The sequence below is a fragment of the Vombatus ursinus genome, unplaced genomic scaffold, assembly GCF_900497805.2.
Source record: "Vombatus ursinus unplaced genomic scaffold, bare-nosed wombat genome assembly UNPS02014779.1, whole genome shotgun sequence".
Lineage (NCBI taxonomy): Eukaryota > Metazoa > Chordata > Mammalia > Diprotodontia > Vombatidae > Vombatus > Vombatus ursinus.
Genome location: NW_020954557.1, coordinates 14,124,364 through 14,142,477, shown reverse-complemented (window position 1 = coordinate 14,142,477; position 18,114 = coordinate 14,124,364). Strand labels below are relative to the sequence as shown.

At 36.6% G+C, this 18,114-nt stretch overlaps 1 protein-coding gene across 3 annotated transcripts in view; it reads right to left on the bottom strand.

Annotated features, from left to right (window-relative positions):
• HECW2 (HECT, C2 and WW domain containing E3 ubiquitin protein ligase 2) overlaps positions 1–18,114 on the bottom strand; it is a 433,607-nt gene that overhangs the window by 270,661 nt on the left and 144,832 nt on the right. For all 3 annotated transcript variants that reach the window (XM_027865816.1, XM_027865818.1, XM_027865817.1), the window contains exon 2: positions 14,780–15,106. In XM_027865816.1, the coding sequence (XP_027721617.1) occupies positions 14,780–15,071 (292 nt within the window). In that variant the 5' untranslated portion in view covers positions 15,072–15,106. The remainder of the gene's footprint in view (positions 1–14,779; positions 15,107–18,114) is intronic.

Genomic DNA, 18,114 nt, shown 5'->3' with positions numbered 1-18,114 from the left:
GGTCATATAAAAGATCTCTTTGGTTACAGATGAGAAAACTGAGGCTCAGAAAGATCAGGTGAATTGCCCATGTTTGCAGAGATAGTCAATGCCAAATCCAGGATTCATGCCCAGAACCTGTGACTCCAAATCTAGGACTTTTTCCACTGCAAGAGGCTATCTCTTAGGTACTATCAATAAACAACTTTTTCTCTTTAAAGTTCCTATTTTTGGATAATATCACAATTATCAAATCCTTGTCTTATAATACTGCTCTCTATCATTTCTCCTGCCACAGTCCTTAAGGACTTATAATACTCTTGTTCACCTAGAATATCATTTGAAACTATTTTACTTACAAGATTATAAGCTCTATGATTATAATCTCTCATACTTAACACTTCTTCTGCAGCAACATTCCCCATAAAACTGTTCAATACTCTCATCTTGATTTCTGGCCTTTCCATTTCTCAATTTCCTATCAGTCTATCAGCTCTGTACAGACCTGTTTTCTTTCCTTGACTCTTATTATCTACCATTTCAAAAACTGTGGCCCTTATCCCTTTAAACTTTTTCTGACACTGTCCTGCTAATAAACCCCAACCCCAAGTAATTCCTGCAATCTGCCTTCAAATGATCTAGACACCTGCTGGCACACTTTGGCAAAAGCAGATAAATTAATAATTTATTGACTTCAATTCAACAAACACGTAAGTGCCTAAAAGGTACAAGGTACTGTTCTACAGGTTGGAATACCTAGTCAAAATCAAAATAACTCCTGCCCTCAAGGAGTTCACATTCTATTGGGTGGATACTTACACATAAGTAAGTAGCTACAGAGTATATATAAAGTAATTCCACAAGGGAGTTAGTCTTAATAACTGGAGACATTAGGAAAGACTTCATGTAGGAAGCAGCACCTGACCTATATTTTGGAGTAAACAAGAGATTCTGTACATCAGAGCTGAGAAAAAGAGCTTCAGATGTGGGTGAGCCACTTGTACAAAGGCAGAAAAGCAGGATATAGTGGAGCTTATATTTATTCCAAAACTAAGGACATATGGCCACAGATCTCAAGTTGGACCCTATGTATAAGAGACAAGGTGCCAAAGAGGGTGGAAATTATCTAAGGTACAGCCAGGTACACAACAGAAGAATGGTGGTTCAAGCAGAGAAAAAAAAATGGCAGCTGAAAATTCTGTACCTTGGCCTGCCCTTGGCTCTGATTCATTACTCCACAATTGAGGAATAGGCAGCAAGGATCCTAGTCCTATACAGCTCGGTCAAAGAATGAATGAAAAACCATTAATTAAGAGGTTACTATGGACCAACTACTGAGCTGTGTGCACTGGGGATACAAACAGAAGTGGAACAGTACTGGCTCTCAAGGGGAGACAATACACATACACACACACACTCACACATATGATTTCATCTGCAGGGCAGATAGAAAGGCCTGAAATTCCTGAGGGTGCCTCTGTGGGGTAGACGGCAAGGCTCCAGGGATCTTAAGGGCACATAAGTAAGTGCCTGGTGGTATGGAAGACAGAGCAGCAGAGCAAATGATATAGCCTAGAGGATTTTAGGATAGTGTCAGTCAGGAAAGGTGGTAAGGCCTGATAGCTTCCATATTAACCAGTTTTATAGTTACGTGACTCCACCCCATCCAAGTGGTATGAGAAACTATCTCAAAGTATCCTGAATTTAGGTGATAGGTGAAGGGAAGGAAATGGGAAAAGGATACGCCTACTGGTAGTTCTCCTCACTCAGCCATGTCAAAAAGTACCAAGAAAGAATGATCAGAGGTCTCAGTGTCTGAACAGTGTCAAGAAAAATAGCAGTATAGGGACAGGAAGCTGGTCCCTGGTTCCAAGTTCTTGGGATGTCATGAATGCATCCTTAGATTTGAACAGCAGTTCAAAGGACATTGATCCTTTGGGAATCTGTGAGTGAAAAAGCTAATGGGGGGACACTTAGGCCATGAGTGAGAAAGCATGTGAGAATGTCTGTTCCCAGTAGAAGTTACTGACAGATTTAAATCCAAGAATCTAAATTGTATATTTTGGGAATTCCTGAGTTTGGGGTATGCCTATAGACTGATTTGGGGCTACCTAGGTTCGGAAGGAGCTTTGGATAATGCAGTTAAATACATGTGTTTTTTTTTCTTTTTGTTTCTCTGATAATGAGCATAATATACATCATATGCATAATCAAGTCATACTTGTATTGTTGACTCCATTACATTATGCTCACATGATTAGATCAATGCTTTAGCTATAGTTTACATGGATTTTAGCAGAGCATTTAGCTAAGTCTCTCATGTTATTTTTGCACCAATGTGGATAGATGTGGATTTGAAGATAATATAGGGATTTTTTTGAGTATGTGGCTGGATGATGGGACCCAAAGAGTAGTAATGAAGGGTTCAATATCAACTTAGAAGGACCACATAACCAGGAATGAATGATTCCCTAAGAAGTGGTATTATTTAATCAAATACAATTCAATCAATACCTATTCCTCCTTCTTTACTTTGCTCATATTGAATCCAAAGCACAGTCAATGGCTTGGAAGGAGAGGGAAAAAAATCAAACTGGAAATAGAAATTTTATTATAACCTTTCTCCACAACAAAATCCTACTACCCAATAATTATGATTCTTATTATGGTAATGCATTTAATTCAATGCGGTAAAACACCACTTTAAAGGTTTTCTACCAACAAGAAGTCTCTCGTGTATTTGTCAAAATTACACAAGACTCCTTGGAAGATGATACAACAGGGAAAGAATGGATTGCCTTTTAATAAGACCATCTCTCCCCTCCCCCCAAAACAAATGCCCATCTTCTTAAAAATCCATGTTCTTCCAATGATGCTACACTGTTGTGAATCATAGTCTCTGAAGAATTAAAGTTGTGATTGACTGGAGGTGCATAGGGTCCATATGAGTAGACTATACAATGTTGCTAATGCAGAAAAGACATATGCAGGAAAAGATATATAAAAAGTTACACAAACAGTTGCATGACTACAAAATAAAGGGGTTGGTCACAAGGGAAGAGCAGGATATAACAAATGGGAAGCCATATACTCCATCATTATCCATGAAATTTCAAAGTTATAGTGGGAAGCACTTTAAATCTCCTGTGGAAGATTTACAAGAAGCAAGGACAACAGGACAAGTAGTGGAGGAATCACAATCTTTACCATCATCATGGAGTATGTCAGGTAGGTGAGAGAGTGGATAAAGTGCTGGACATGAAATCAGGAAGTCCTGAGTTTGCATCCTGCCTAGGACACTTAGTAATTGTATGACCTTGGGCAAGTCACTTAACCTCTCTCATCCTCAGTTTCTTCATCTGTGAAATGAGAATAATAATAGCACCTACCACACAGGATTGTTGTGATGCTTAAATGGGACAGCATATATAAAGTACTTCACATACCTTATAAAGCTATATAAATGCTACCCAGCTGTTAGTGCCTTTAGATAATCCATGTCATCATCCACTAAATTTTTGGTTACTATTCCAGAAGATTTGATATAGGGAGAAAAAAAAGCCATCAAATTTTCCCACCAACTTAAGTTTGGTCAATTCTTAATTAAAATAACCACAAAGACATACCTGAATTAGGACTTAGATGAAGATTCCTTTCATCTCTCTGTGTGATCCAAATTGCCCATTAAGTGTATTAATGTATCATAGGGGAATCATGTAAGTGCTTTTCTTTATTTTAATTTTGACTTATCCTAAACTGATATCCAGCACTTGTATTCCCAGAAGGAAAAGCAAATTGATAAACTACATGGCCTTTCAATTCTACAGCAGCCAGTCCATTTGAAATGCACGCCACTCTGTATCATTCAACAACAATATCATCCAGATCATAAGAAAAAATGGATGAAAATAAATATGATGCCCTTTGATACGTAATAAAACTGTAATGTATATCCAAAATAAGAAATGTTTATGATCTTCACTTTCATAATTAGTGAAAAAATACTCAAATAATCTGGATGATTGGACTATATAAAGCATGAACAACAATATAGCTAAAATATTGGAGAGGGAATAAAATTTGCCTAAAATTTGTTTGCTTGTCATATAACTTAAAATATAATCCACCTTGTAGCAAGACATACTTTCTTCTTAGATGTGTAGCAGTGCAGTAAATGCATTCCAAGTGTCTGAAGATAAGGCAAACCTGTCTCACTGACTTCTATCAGTTTAATAAAGGAAGATGCTAAACTAGGCTAATAGATGGCACAAGAGTTGGAATGCTGGACTTGGTGTTGGGAAAACCTGTGCTCAAATTCTGCTTTCGACACTTACCAGCTGTGCCATCCAGGACAAATCACTCTGTGGTGTAATCTCCCCTCAACAGACTGTGAACTCTTTGAGAGTAGGGATTACTGTCTTTTGTCTTTCTTTGTATCCTCAGCACTTAGCACAGGGCATGGCACATGCTAGGCATTTTAATAAATGTTTATTAACTGACTGGCTTACTGATCCACCTCACAGAGCTATTGTAAGGATAAAATGAGAAAATATATGTAAAACACTTGGTAAACCAGATTGCATCTGTGGGTTAGTGACCGGACCCTGGATTTGAAGTCAGAAGACTAGGATTCCAACCTGTTCCTTACTATCTGTGTGACATTAAGCAAGCCTTTTCACCCCTCTAGGCCTCATCCTATTTACCTATAAAATGACGGTGCTAGCCTGAGCTACCTCTAAGGCCCCTTCTCACTATAGGTTCTGTGATCTATGATAGCTAATATAGTCTGTTCAGTTCCAAGGACTGTATTTCAGGAGAAACACTGACAAGTTAAGGCACGTATCCCTATCCAAGCAGCCATAATGGCAAGGGAGATTAAACATTGGCATATGAAGACTAGCTAAGGGAACTGGGGATGAAGAACCAAGAGAAGAAATGCAGGTAAATAATGGCTGTCCCTAAATATCTGAAGCCTTGTCACGTGGATGAGAGCTTCAACTTACTTCATGCCTTTGGAAAGTGGAAGTAGAATCTATAGATGGAAATCACAATGAGGATGATTTTGGCTTAATACAAGGAAGATTTTCTCAGCAGTTAAGAGATTTACTGGAAAAAAAAATCTGTCCATTCCAAATATTCAAAATATACTTTCTCCACTTGAGAGGCTTGTCAAGCTAAATATCCTAACTACAAAAACAGGTGGCTCTAAGTCTCTGCCCTTGGGGTAAGGCAGTAGCAAGCTCATGGACTTAGGGCATAGAAATAGAGAAATACTCAGGAAAAGTAAGTACTTTCACACAAAAAAACCCCCTGAAATTAAGGCCCACATCATTACAGACTACTGTTTCTTCAATTCCATTCCCACACCCACTCATTTTTATTGTTTGATTTGTGATTGGTCCAGCCTGCCAAGTGTAACCAAATCGGAAAATTCCTTCCCTCTGGTTTTCTGCCTTAAGAAAAAAGGGAGTGGGAGTGTGAAGCCCACAATGGACTGGCTTCTGGTTAAACCCTAAGGTGATGCTGCCACCTGGACACTCAGAGTCTTTGAATTTCAAGCTTCTGAAGTTTGGGAGACTGACTGAGCTGCAGAAGGTTGCAATAAGATCCAGCAGGACACATATTGTTGTTGTTGTTATTGTCTGAGAACTTGAAATTATAGTTATTATCAATAATAACAATACTAAACACTAATCAGGATCTAGGTACACATTGGCACATTCCACATATAGACAGTAGAGAAATTCCTTTGGAATAAAGCTCCACATTTACACCCCTGGGCTGTCATTTTTGACATTTAGATAGAAAAGGCCTGTCTCCAATTTACATGTAGTATTACAGGCTTTAGAGCTAGATATGACTTTAACTATAGTCTAATCTTAATCAGCTAGGAACGCAATAGGATATGTAGTAAAGTAATGGTTCCCCAGCTATGGGCCATGGAATCACTTCACTTCTAAGGGCCTCAGTTTTTCCATCTATACAATAAGAGGATCGGACTAAATGGTTTCTGGGGTCCCTTCCAGATCTGGAGACAGGAATCTACATGAAAGAAGAACAAACCTATATGCACTATACTGGATTGAAATCTAAATACCAAGTCACATTTGATGTGGAACCAGACCGAAAGGAGAAACTTCAACCGCACTTCCAATTTCTGAAAACTGCAGCCCATCACCAGCTACTCATTAAAGGATTCAGTAATAACAAACATACCTTTCATAGAGTCAGAATATCTTATACATATATGGTTTTACCATTTTAAAAAATGTGTGTAGCTCTGTTGTAATAATAAAGCGTGTATTTATTTAAAAACGTTACTGAAACCATAGTAGCTTTTTGTCATAGTGCAGATTCTCAGTGGATGCAAACAGCACAACTACCATTTTGTACAGATGGTGAGGGGAAGCCAATAATTTTTTCCTATTAAAATGGATACTCATATTCTCAGAGATTGGAAGCTAGTAGCATAGTGGTTCTTGTTATTGATTGTGAAGTAGTTCTCTCCACAAACATGTCTGGCTCCATTTCCACATCTGTAAAATGGGGATAATAACAGCACCTACCTTCACAGCGTTGTTATGAGGATCAAATGAGATAATATTTGTTTTAAAAAAACAACACAATACCTGGCACACAGTAGACCCTATGTTGTTGTTTCATTTTTCAGTCTTGTCCTCCTCTCTGTGATCCCATTTGGGATTTTCTTGGCAGAGGTATTAGAGTGGTCTGCCATTTCCTTCTTCAACTCATTTTACAGATGAGGAAACTGGAGCAAATAGGGTTAAGTGACTTGCCCAAGGTTACACAGTTAGTAAATGTCTGAGGCCAGATTTGAACTCACAAAAATGAGTCTTCCTGACTTTAAACCCAGCACTCCATTCACCGTGCCACCTAGCTGCCCAGTAGGCACAATATAAATGCTTATTCTCTTCCCTTCCTTAGTTGGTAGACCTGGCTTGTGGTCTGAAAATCAGCCTCACCAAGTACAGAGAAGGTTGGCCATCGTGCACCTAGGTTTAGAGGGAGGAGACCTCGGTTCAAGTCTTAGGACTGTCATTGACCAGCCATCTATGTGACTCAGCACAATTTATTTGATCTGTATGGCTCTCAGTGTCTTCTTCTATCTAATGAGGGAGTGTAGCTAAATGGTTTCTAGAGTCTTTGTCGTTTTTATAATTCTCTGAGTCTCTTAAACACTGAGAGGCAGCTAGGTGGCCTTGTGTATAGAGCACTGGATCTGGAGTTAGATGACCCAAGTTCAAATCCAGCCTCAGACACTCACCTGCAATGGGGCTTTGAGCAAGGCACTCGACCTCTGTTCATCGCAGTTTCCTGAGCTGTAAAACAGGGATAATAATAGCACCAACTCCCAGGGTTGTTAGGAATCTCTAATGAGTCAATATTTGTAAAGCACTTTGCAAGCCTTAAGGGCTATATAAATGCTTGCTGATAGTACTACTATTAACTTTCAACCTTTTTATATAGTATTTGGAAACCCTTATGGAGTCCTCTGTGGTCAATATCAACTTCTATGGTGCTATGAAAGTATCTGGTAGAGACAGTAACCTTGCAAGAGCAGCTCTTTTTATGTCTATGGCAAGACAGATTTGTATAGCCACAAAATCACTTAATAGTCACTATCTCTCATTGCTTCAGTATGTGCCTAGAGATTAAACTGAAGAATCATACAACACAAAAATTCACTCTTACGTGAGTGGCAGTCGGAATACAATAATTTTTTTTTCATATTAAAAAGGGATACTTATTCTAAAAGGTTGGGAACCAGTGGCACAGTGGTTCTTATTGACAGCAATAAAATTCTCTCTACAACAATCTCTGTTTGGCACAGTTTCTTCAACTCTAAAATGGAGATTAAAATAGCACCCACCTCACAGGGCTATTATGGGGATCAGATGAGATAATGTTTGCAAAAAGCATTTTTTTCATCTTTTCATCTCAGTACTGTTCTTCATAACAAGGCATTGGTGCTTTCCAAGTCTCTACCTCCCCCTCCCCAACAAATGTATCCTCAGTGATAGTGAAATAACATTTAGTTCTATTAACAAACCAGACAGATGTGCCAAGGTGATAAAGTCTACCCTAATACCAAAAGGAGTTTTTTTCCAGGAGGGGGCGGGGTCACTTACTGCCCAAACTCCTCTTTTCTATGGGTTTTCAAAATACTTAGCTATGCCTTACCTAGAACCTTTATACCTAAAAATCTTCATATAAAACCAATACAAAAGCTTTAGAACATCTGGAGATTTGTGCAAGAGCCAATGCCATTTTCAATGGATATTTACAGCAAGTTACTAACAGCAAGAATTCTAGGTTCCATTTGACTATCAGATTAAATAGCAGCTTTTCCCATGACCCTAGACAGCATATTACTTTAGAACCTACATAATACTCAAATTAAAATGCCTCATTACTTAGCATTCATGCTTTAAGTGCTCTATGTAATTACTACAGTTTTGTCTCAGAGGAATGGCTTCCTTTTTTTTTTTTTTGAGCAGAGGTACCATAGCATATTATGGGATAGAACCAGTGCTGGGAGTTAGAAAAGCACCTGTACTTAGGGCTTCTATTCAACATGTTGGTGCTTCTGTTGCAGTTTTGAGTTGTCTGACATCAGTAGGGCATAAATTAGATGGTAAGAAGCAAGAGAATCAGAACTTCACCCGTTGTTACAACCTAACTCTACTTTACACAGTATGCTCAATGAAATTTGAGGAAAGCTATGAGAAAGTGCATGATGGGTGACTTTTTTGAGGAAAAGTAAAAAGAAAAGGGGTTGTGGATGATAGTTTGTGATACATCTTAAAGCATCAGTTTTAAGAGTTGCATGATACAATACTACTTAGGTGTAATATTTTGAGAATTGAAAAGAGATTTTTTTTAACTTTTGTACTTTTCCAGGACTATTCAGGATTCTAACCCTGCTTGTCAATAGAAAAATGATAAGATAAAACTTACATAAAATTTAAGTTCAACTTCCAAAAAACAATTATATTTTTATTTTTCCCCTAAAAGAAACAATTTGCAGAGGTTTTTTAAATGTATTTGCTAAAGATGAATTTTATGTCCTTTATGGTTGGTAATATAAGAAGTATCACAATTAGAACTGTTAAGTATAGTTAGAGTCCATTCTAACATGGAAAACTAAAATGTAGAGCCAGTGAATACTGACAAAGGATTGGTACCAGAAATGTAACTTAGCAGAGTGGATTGAGTACTGGCCTTAGAGTCAAAAAGACCTGAGTTCAAGGCCCATCTATAACACATACTGACTAGAAGTTGCAAAACAGATACTGATTTGCATTGATAGAAGTTCCTCCTCGGGAGTTTTTTACACTAATGAAATCAAAGATCCATTTCAAATATCAGCAAATTTCGTATATATGTATGTTTGTCTGTATATGTGTAATCACGAGCACGTGCGAATGTGTACACATACACACACACACACACACTGGTCTTAGGATTCATGAACTAAAGATAACCACAACCACACAAAGGTTAATACTCTCATCCATCAGACTTACAGATAAACTGTTGTCATCTCTCTAGAAATCACAGTAAATATATAGGACTCCAAAACTGGGTAAAAATTACCACTGTTGGGAGAAAAAAAAATGTCAGACAGGAATGAGAATAAGATATGTCTATTTTGGGGACATGTGAGCTATCCCATGGGCTACATTTGTATTTGATAGCAGTAACTTTTTTTTAGGCCAAAAATTTTAATTATCTATGACAAGATTAATTTTTCTCTAGCCAGAATGAGTTGTATTTTTTTTCTACCCCCTTTCCAGATTAGTGTGCCAGCATGTTCCAGGAAAGTCATTTGGAATGAGTGATATAATGCAAAACACTATTAATTAACAAAACAAAAACAAAACATATACTCTGAAGGAAAAAGCACACCAAGATAGAAACACAATCAAAATACAGGCCATGCCAACAAACCACACCTCATCAGGCCTGTGTTCTACCAAAACTCTTTCCCTCTGGAAATGATTTCTTTAAGGACTTTTTCTCTGTTCCATAAATAAAATTAAAGTTGCTAGGAAACAGTCTGGCTTCTCAGATCACGGCTGAATTTGGGCAGGGGGGTAGTGGTGGGGGGGGTCATTTAGTAGCTTCCTACCAAGGAAGAAAGAAACCTGAAGAGTGTTTTGGACAGATATACTATATTGTTATGAAACGTGAATTCTCAGCCCATGTTTATCACAGAACCCATTGGAGAATTCTGTCTGTTACTCAAATTCCTGTTGAGTCATAGCATCTTTCAATTAATGGCCTAAGGGCCTTCGGGGAATTGAGTCTTTCGGGGCATGTGATTTTTTTTTCTTTGTTAGTTATTACTTTCTCCCCTTTAATTTCCTTCCCTAATATATTTATTACCACATCTATCTTCCACTTAATTGTGTCCAATAATACTACCTTGAGTGTTTTCAAGACCTTTATTATTAGTCTGAAACATTATTCCAAACACATTATCTGTCCTGCTGACTTCTTTGAAATTTCTGTATTTTCAGGACTCACTGCTTTTATAAATATGGTGGTTTACTTTACCTAAAATTAAGACAATAAGCATACTTTGCATTTATCAAATGCTTTAAAATAGCAAACTTTGTTTTACATACATTTATCTCATCTGATGCTCAGAACAGACCTGTGAAGCAGGCATAGAGGGGCTGAATGACTTGGCCTAGGTCACACATCTATCAAGTGACAGAGACAGGATTAGAGACCATGTATTTTCATTCTAAGTCCAGTGCTTTTGTCCTTACTACAAGATATTCTCCGCAGGTGGTAAAATTTAAAGTAAAGGAAATAAGTGAGATTTACTTTAATTTGATAATAATTACTCTAGTGACCTCAAGGAACTTTAAGAATCCTGCACAGTTTGAAAAATCACAATTAAGCAGCAGGTTATAGTAACAAAATTGTACCAACAAAGAGAAAGCAAATGAAACTGTTTCCTAAACCTACTTCCATCTGTATCACCAAGTGTCAGTTTTATCAAGTACCCTCAGCTACAAACTCTCTGAGAATGGCCTTGACTAATTTTAACTTTGACTAACTTGAATACAATGCAGTGTCAATCAAGCCTTTAAACTTCAACAAACATTAGCAAGCACCTACTGTGTACGATCAAATGAGGTGTACAAATACACCTACTGTGCGTGTGCAATCATACAGCTTAGAATTTACTTAAGGAGGGAACAAAACTGTAAGAAAAGTACAAACTAGAAAAAAAGGCAAAACTATAAGAAAATAAGAAAAATCTGAAACATTTACAAAGCAATAATTTTTTTAAAATTTTTTAATTTAAAATTTAAATTAAAAAAATTAATTCTTTCCAAATTAATTTTTTTAATTATCACAATGATTTTGCAAATAATAGCATTGTATAATTAAATTTTTTAAAAATCTAGAAATACTTAATATTCTCTATAGAACTCATCCAATAAAATAATTTTAACTGAATCTATGTAGTTATATTTATATGGTAAAATCTCAACTAGCCAAAATGCTAAGACAGGGGCTTCATAACCTGCGGTCCATGAAATTATTTTTTAAATATTTTGATAACTGTATTTCAATATAAATGGCTTCCTATAATTCTACATATTTCATTTTATGCACTAAATTATCATTCTGGAAGAGAATTCACAGGCTTCCCCAGATTGTCAAAGGAGTCCATGACACAAAAAAGGTTAAGATTTCAACTCTAGGGGAATGATTAGTGTTTACCCTGATTGGTAAAAGGTAACAATTACCTTGCACTTTAAAATTTATAAAATGCCTTCTTCGTATGAGTCTTACTGGATAGTGAAACATTCTGCATACTTAAAGTACCAAGTACTCTTTATATTGATCATTTTGAAAAACAATCTTTCCAAAATACTTTGTACATTCATTCCTTGCCTTCTTAAAAAGAATGTCAACATATAAGGTTATTATACTGGAAAATAATACAATGATGCCCTTAGTGGCTACTGACATGTGTTAGGTTTTTATCCCTTCTCTTGTTGGTGCTAATGGGCTTAATGGGTAGGGTATTTTTTTAGTTCTTGATTCTGTTTTTTATAGTTTTTGTGTTTCCTTTCTTATAAATTAGACTGTTTCTTGTCACTTTTTGTTATCAATATTGTTTTCCTGTATTAATCTCTTTTTTCCCTTATAATTGTTTCTATATTGTGGTGAGCTTGGGGTTCAATAATTAAAATTATTTTTAAAAATTGTGTGGCAAGAGTAAATAGAGTGATTTTCTTATGAGTAGAGTGCAGTCATGAATTTTACTATGTGATATTTCCAGAGAGCTGAGTGCCAGATAGGTGGGGTATCTATCTATCTGCCCTCAATTTTATAGGGATTTTTAGAAACAACATTAATATTTAGATACTCTTATAACAATTTTCCTTCCTCTGCTTCATTTTTTAGTCCTTTGAAGACTGATGTATTTCACCATATTACTTTATTTTAGCTCTCAGCAGATTATAGTCTCATCTGTTACCTTCCCTTTCCTTCAGAGAAGGTCAAGCACTTTCACATTTTAAAAAGACCTAGGTAAAAAAAATTTAATAAAACTCTCCTATCTCATGTGACCTTAAGCTGGTTCCCTCAAATGTACATAAATGTTCAGTATTTGTTCACCCATTTTTTTATTCAATAAGCATTAATGCTTGGACGCATAACACCACAGTAATCATGATTAGATATGTAAACCAGTAAGAACTATATACAGTATAAGATTTCTTGCTTTGGGAAAAATCACAAAGAGCAGGGTACCAATGACAGCAAAGGAAAACTAACTGTTGCAAAGAACCACAAAGTACCAGAAACACAAACCACATCTTCTGCTTAATATTTGAAAGCAATTCAGAAGGCAAGTTAATATTTTTCAAAGACTATATTCTTCAATTCCTATTTTTCTAGATATACTATAGGAGGCATTCCAGGATTTAAGGGATTGGCTCTCTGAATTGGGAATCTTCCTCTATGGAGTAAAATAACCAGTGCCAGGATTTTTATGGTTCTGTTCAATCTGAGATAAGATGTACTGTACTTTAGACTCTAGTTCCTTCCTGATTAAATTTAGACTGGGCAAAATAATTGGGGGAGGGGAAAGGAAGGAACTAGTATTTTGTATAAGGCTTAAAAAGTCATTGTGGAGTTTTTCCAGGTGACCACAATATATCTGGAATCAAATTAATCACAAAAACTACCCTGTGCAAGAAAGCAAAACTGATTTCTTTTTCTAGAATTATCAGATGCAGAACCTAAAACAAGGAAAGTATCACCTGTCATCATGCATGAAATAATGAAAAAAAAACTTTAAAAAAAGAGGGGAGAAACACTGAAAATAAGCAAGTTATTTCAAAAACAAAGGGCAAAATTTTAGAATAGCTGAGTGACAAAATAAAACTCAAATAAAAATATAATACAATTTGTAAATGAGATGTTTTCCCCTCTAAGTACATACATAACCCACTAATCTAAATTGGGTAGGGTAGAGACGTGGATAGAACTCTAAACTTTATAATTTTTTTTAAACTCTCAGAAAACAAAGATAAATGTTAAGCCATTCTTTGACACTTTAGAGTTTTACAGTATTATCAGCAGTGATTGGGGGGAAAAAACTAATTTTAATCCAATTAAAATCAAAATTCATGTCCCTTATAAGAATCAAGTAAACAAAATTTCATAAACTGACAGTGGGTCCTGTATCTATTTTTGTGTGTGTGTGTGTGTGTGTGTGTGTGAGTGTGTGTGTGTTCCCTATTTTCAGCTGAATTCTACTTTCATTTAGAAAAGGAGTAAAGTTTAAGGTTTAGACTGAGAAACCTAAACAGAAAATCTATCCTATTGTGACCTCCAATATTAAATTTTAAAGTTTGTTCCCTTCATTCAATACAGATACCCCCCAGATTTTATGAATATTGGTTGTTTTTGCTTTAAGATTTTTTTGTTTCCAAGAAAGCAACTGAGTCAGTTTTTAAGCAAATCCCAGGGCAGTCACATCCCATATTCTCCACCTATAAATAATCAGATGAAGATGAAGTGACCTACTAGTACATTTTTATGAACACTAATTTCCCTAACTACTTCTAATTCATTTGCCATGAAAATGGTTTTCTTCCCCTAGAACATAATCTAAGGACTTTGGATAAGAATAACAAACCTTGAGCTTTTTGTGGTGGTCATGCTTTTTGGAAGAGTAAGCCTTAGAAAATACTACATACTCATACCATAGAACATTTTTATTTGGATTCCCAGTATTAACCACAGTGCTTAGAACACCATATTCAATAACTATATCTTCATCCATTCATTCATTTACTCCTTCAGAACTGATCTGAAACCAGATATCATTTTTGCACAGGTTAAATATGTATCATCATCTAAATCAATTCCCACATAGTCTAACAAGGTGATATAATCTCAAGGACATAGAACAAGGTACATAGAATATTCATCTTTTGTTTATGACATGCCTTCTTTGGGGGTTGTTTCAGGTTGCAATTTAACAACACAATTAACAAACAACAGTTTTAAAATAGTATGGCCCTAAAGAATACTCATGTGAAATCTTCAAAACTTTTCTTACTCATATCTTGAAATTTGCTTAAAAATAAAAGTGTAGAAAGAATATGCATATTTCACATTTTTCAGAAGTTGACTGCTAAAAAGTGGATCAACAAAATGTCAAAGTAAAAGAAAAAATACAGATGACACTCCACCCACAACATACACACACTTCACAGTTCCATTCTGCTTGACTCACCTATATGATAAAGTCCAATCCAGTCAGTAGGGTCCACTTCCTCTTTAATGTCCCAGAAGATAATGAGGTTCTGGGCTTGGCCCAGGGTATATTCATACATGCTTGCAGTCAGGCTAGAGCGGCTTTCTGAAGTCACCAGGTCAGTGTCACTATTAGCCCTCTGCAGGTTCATGTTCTCAGGCATGGACCCCTGAGAGGCAAGACTCTGGAGGTTCTCTGGACTCAGCGTGTAGCGCATCTGGGGGTTGCGCCTCCTCACAAAAAGCAAGTGCTCCCGGGCTGAGCTAGCCATCCTGTCTACCTCTCTGAAGTCAGCTTCCTAAGGATCTGCAAGAAATAGACAAACAGGAGGCATTAATGCTATAATGCAAGCAATCAGATTTAAGCCTCCCAAAGATAAAGCTCTGCAGGAATGTTTCTTACAACTGTGACCCTAGAGTAATCTGCTGACAAAATAAAGCCCAATGCTGTGTTATGAACTGCTGTCATCTGAAAATAGCATCTCTAGCTTGCAGTTGCTACTATATAAGTTAAATGAAGCATAGGAGATGATGGAGCCATTAGATCTTGGAGTTGGAAAGGACCTAGGATGTCACCTCTTCCAACCTCTTCACTTTACAAATGATAAAAACCAGAGAGGTAAAGTGATTTTCCCAGGGTCATGCAGCAAATAAGTACTAGACTTGGCTTTTCCCTACATTAAGGCTGCCCATCACTCCTTTCTCCCTTCTCTCTTCTCCCTTCTTCCTGCCCCTGACCCCACTGCTGACAAGACAAATGTCAGGTTGTGATTTTGCTGGTGACTTCAAAAGGTTAGAGACAGGTGTATTTCTCCATCTAAGACCAGTGTGGTTATCTCCTGCTATCTGCCCTCCTCCCCCTATCCTCACTGTCATGGTCTATTCCTACTACAGTCTAGCAAGTGTGTAACTAAATAATAAGATAATAAAAACTGACATTGATATACTTTAAGATTTGCAAAAAGCTATACATACTGATGATCTCATTTGAGTTTCACAAAAAATGCTGTGAGCTCAGTACTATAGGTATCACCATTCCCATTTTACAGAAAAGGAAATTGAGGCTCATAAAAGTTAAATGGTCACATGAATTATTAAATGTCTGAGGGTACTGTAACTAGCATGGGGCAACTGGGGTTTTGTCCCTGGGCCCCAACAAGGAAAGTAGGGCTCTTCTTCCCTATGGCTATTGCTAATTTCATATTCTGCCAGGCTATGGCACTCCCTGAGTATAGTAACCATGGTGCCCCTTTCCCAAGACTGCCTCCTCCCACACAAACCAACTCCTATGAGAGAAGAGTCAGACTCAGCACTACTCGTCTCCCACAATCATTTTTGGTTCAAGTGCAAGAAATACTCATTATGATTCTGATAGGAGATAGGATCCAAGTAAGAGTTTTCCTAACTCTAAGTCCAGCACTTTATCCATTAGGTCACATTGCCTTTATTTTATAATATGGGAGAAATGAAGGAATTGAGGTATATCACAAGTACAGAGCCTCACCTTACTGTATTCTCTTGGCAAAAATTTAATGTTCTTCCCAGGCACTCCTTATTATCATTTGCCTTTTTGATCCCATGGGTACTGATTCTTACAGCAGTCCCTCTCACTGATCCACCTTACTTCCACTACTTAGTTATACGCCATCTGAAGGGATAAGATCTTCAGATTGCTAAAGAACTGAATTGAATTGTACTAAATTAAATCTTTGTAGCTTCTCACACTGTGGTCCCATCATACAATCGCTTTTGGGAAAAAAAGTATTTTGTCACAGGTAAGTAGGCACATAGCAAAAAACTCAATTCAAATTGTTGAAGTTAATGCTGAATATTAATTAAAATTGCACTAGACACAAGGTTAACACAGACTCCTTTAAAACCTCACTAAAAATGGCTTAAGGTAACCTGTTCACAGAAGTTAAGTGTAAAATCTGAAACCATAGCTTAAAAGTCTCTAGAGAAGCTATTAGCATATTTGTTCCTGTAAAAATTCATTTTGTTATTGTAATAAAAAGGCTGAGTAGTTCTTAGCAATCTGATATATACTTCAAAGAAAAGAACTACAAGATAACAAAATGAAACCAATTGTGCATTTGACTAAAACTACAAACATTCAAACCATTCTAAAGCCTATAATTTAGAGCTAATGTAAAACAGCCCACAACAGAAATGTAACTATTCTGTGAAGTTTAACACTGTGCCTAGCATAGCTCCATCTAATAGTCTACTAGCATATCATTCACACATTTTCCTAGGAATTAACCCCTGTGGGCAAATGCTTCTGTGGTGGCTCCAACGACAGCTACTGAAGACCCAGAAAAGAAAGCTTTTGCCACTAAAATCCTTAGCACTGTCAAACGGTTCATCATTAAAAAAAATGATGGTATTTTATCAATAGAAGTGATCTACCATCTGCTTTGCTACTAAACCCCAAGTAGAACTATCTGATTTGCAGCTGAAACCTTCCATATGAGTTGTCTCCCTCATTTGAATGTGAGCTCCTCCAGAGAAAGGACTCTCAGTTTTATATTAGTATTCCCAGCACTTAGTCTTTTGCACATAGTAGTCAATAATTTTTTCTTTATTTTTTCATTCATTCATTCAAGCTGGTAGTATACTTAGAGGTCATACTTAGTATGACCCTTTCATTTTGCAGATGGGGCACTGGAGACTAGAGAGGGCAATGCCCAGTGACATACCCAATATCCACAGCTAATTAGTGGCAAGTCTGTTGACTCCTAGTTCAGCAGTCTAGCCAATCAGTTGGCTTCACACGTAACTTGAAAGAGGCTGGAAGAAAATCTGGGCTACAATGGAGCATAAACATGGGAGCATGGTATTCAATATTGTGATACCCTTACACAGAAAATTATAAGATTACCCAATCAAGAGTAAAGGGAACTGAAAGACCATCTAGCCCAACTTCCTTCATTTTACAGAAAAAATTGAGACTTGGAGACATGAAGCACCTTGTTTAAAGTCACACACGAATTATGTAGCAGCTTTTCTCTGAACCTAAATCCTCATGGCTCTGAGACCAGCAGTACTCTTTCCACTTTATCACATTACCTACTTTTTTTTTTACAGAAACATAAATATTTATTTTGTGGTTACAGATGGTGCTAATATTCCCTATAGAATACCTATAGTCTACAACTTATAATTATAGCTAATATTTATATAATTATTTAAAATGCTTTTTCAAAATAATTTACATAAGTCATCTAAGTTGACACATTATTCTTCTAATGTTTCCTCTATCTGACATTTGGTTAGTAATTAAAAAATTTTTGCCAAAAGTAGCCATTGATAGAA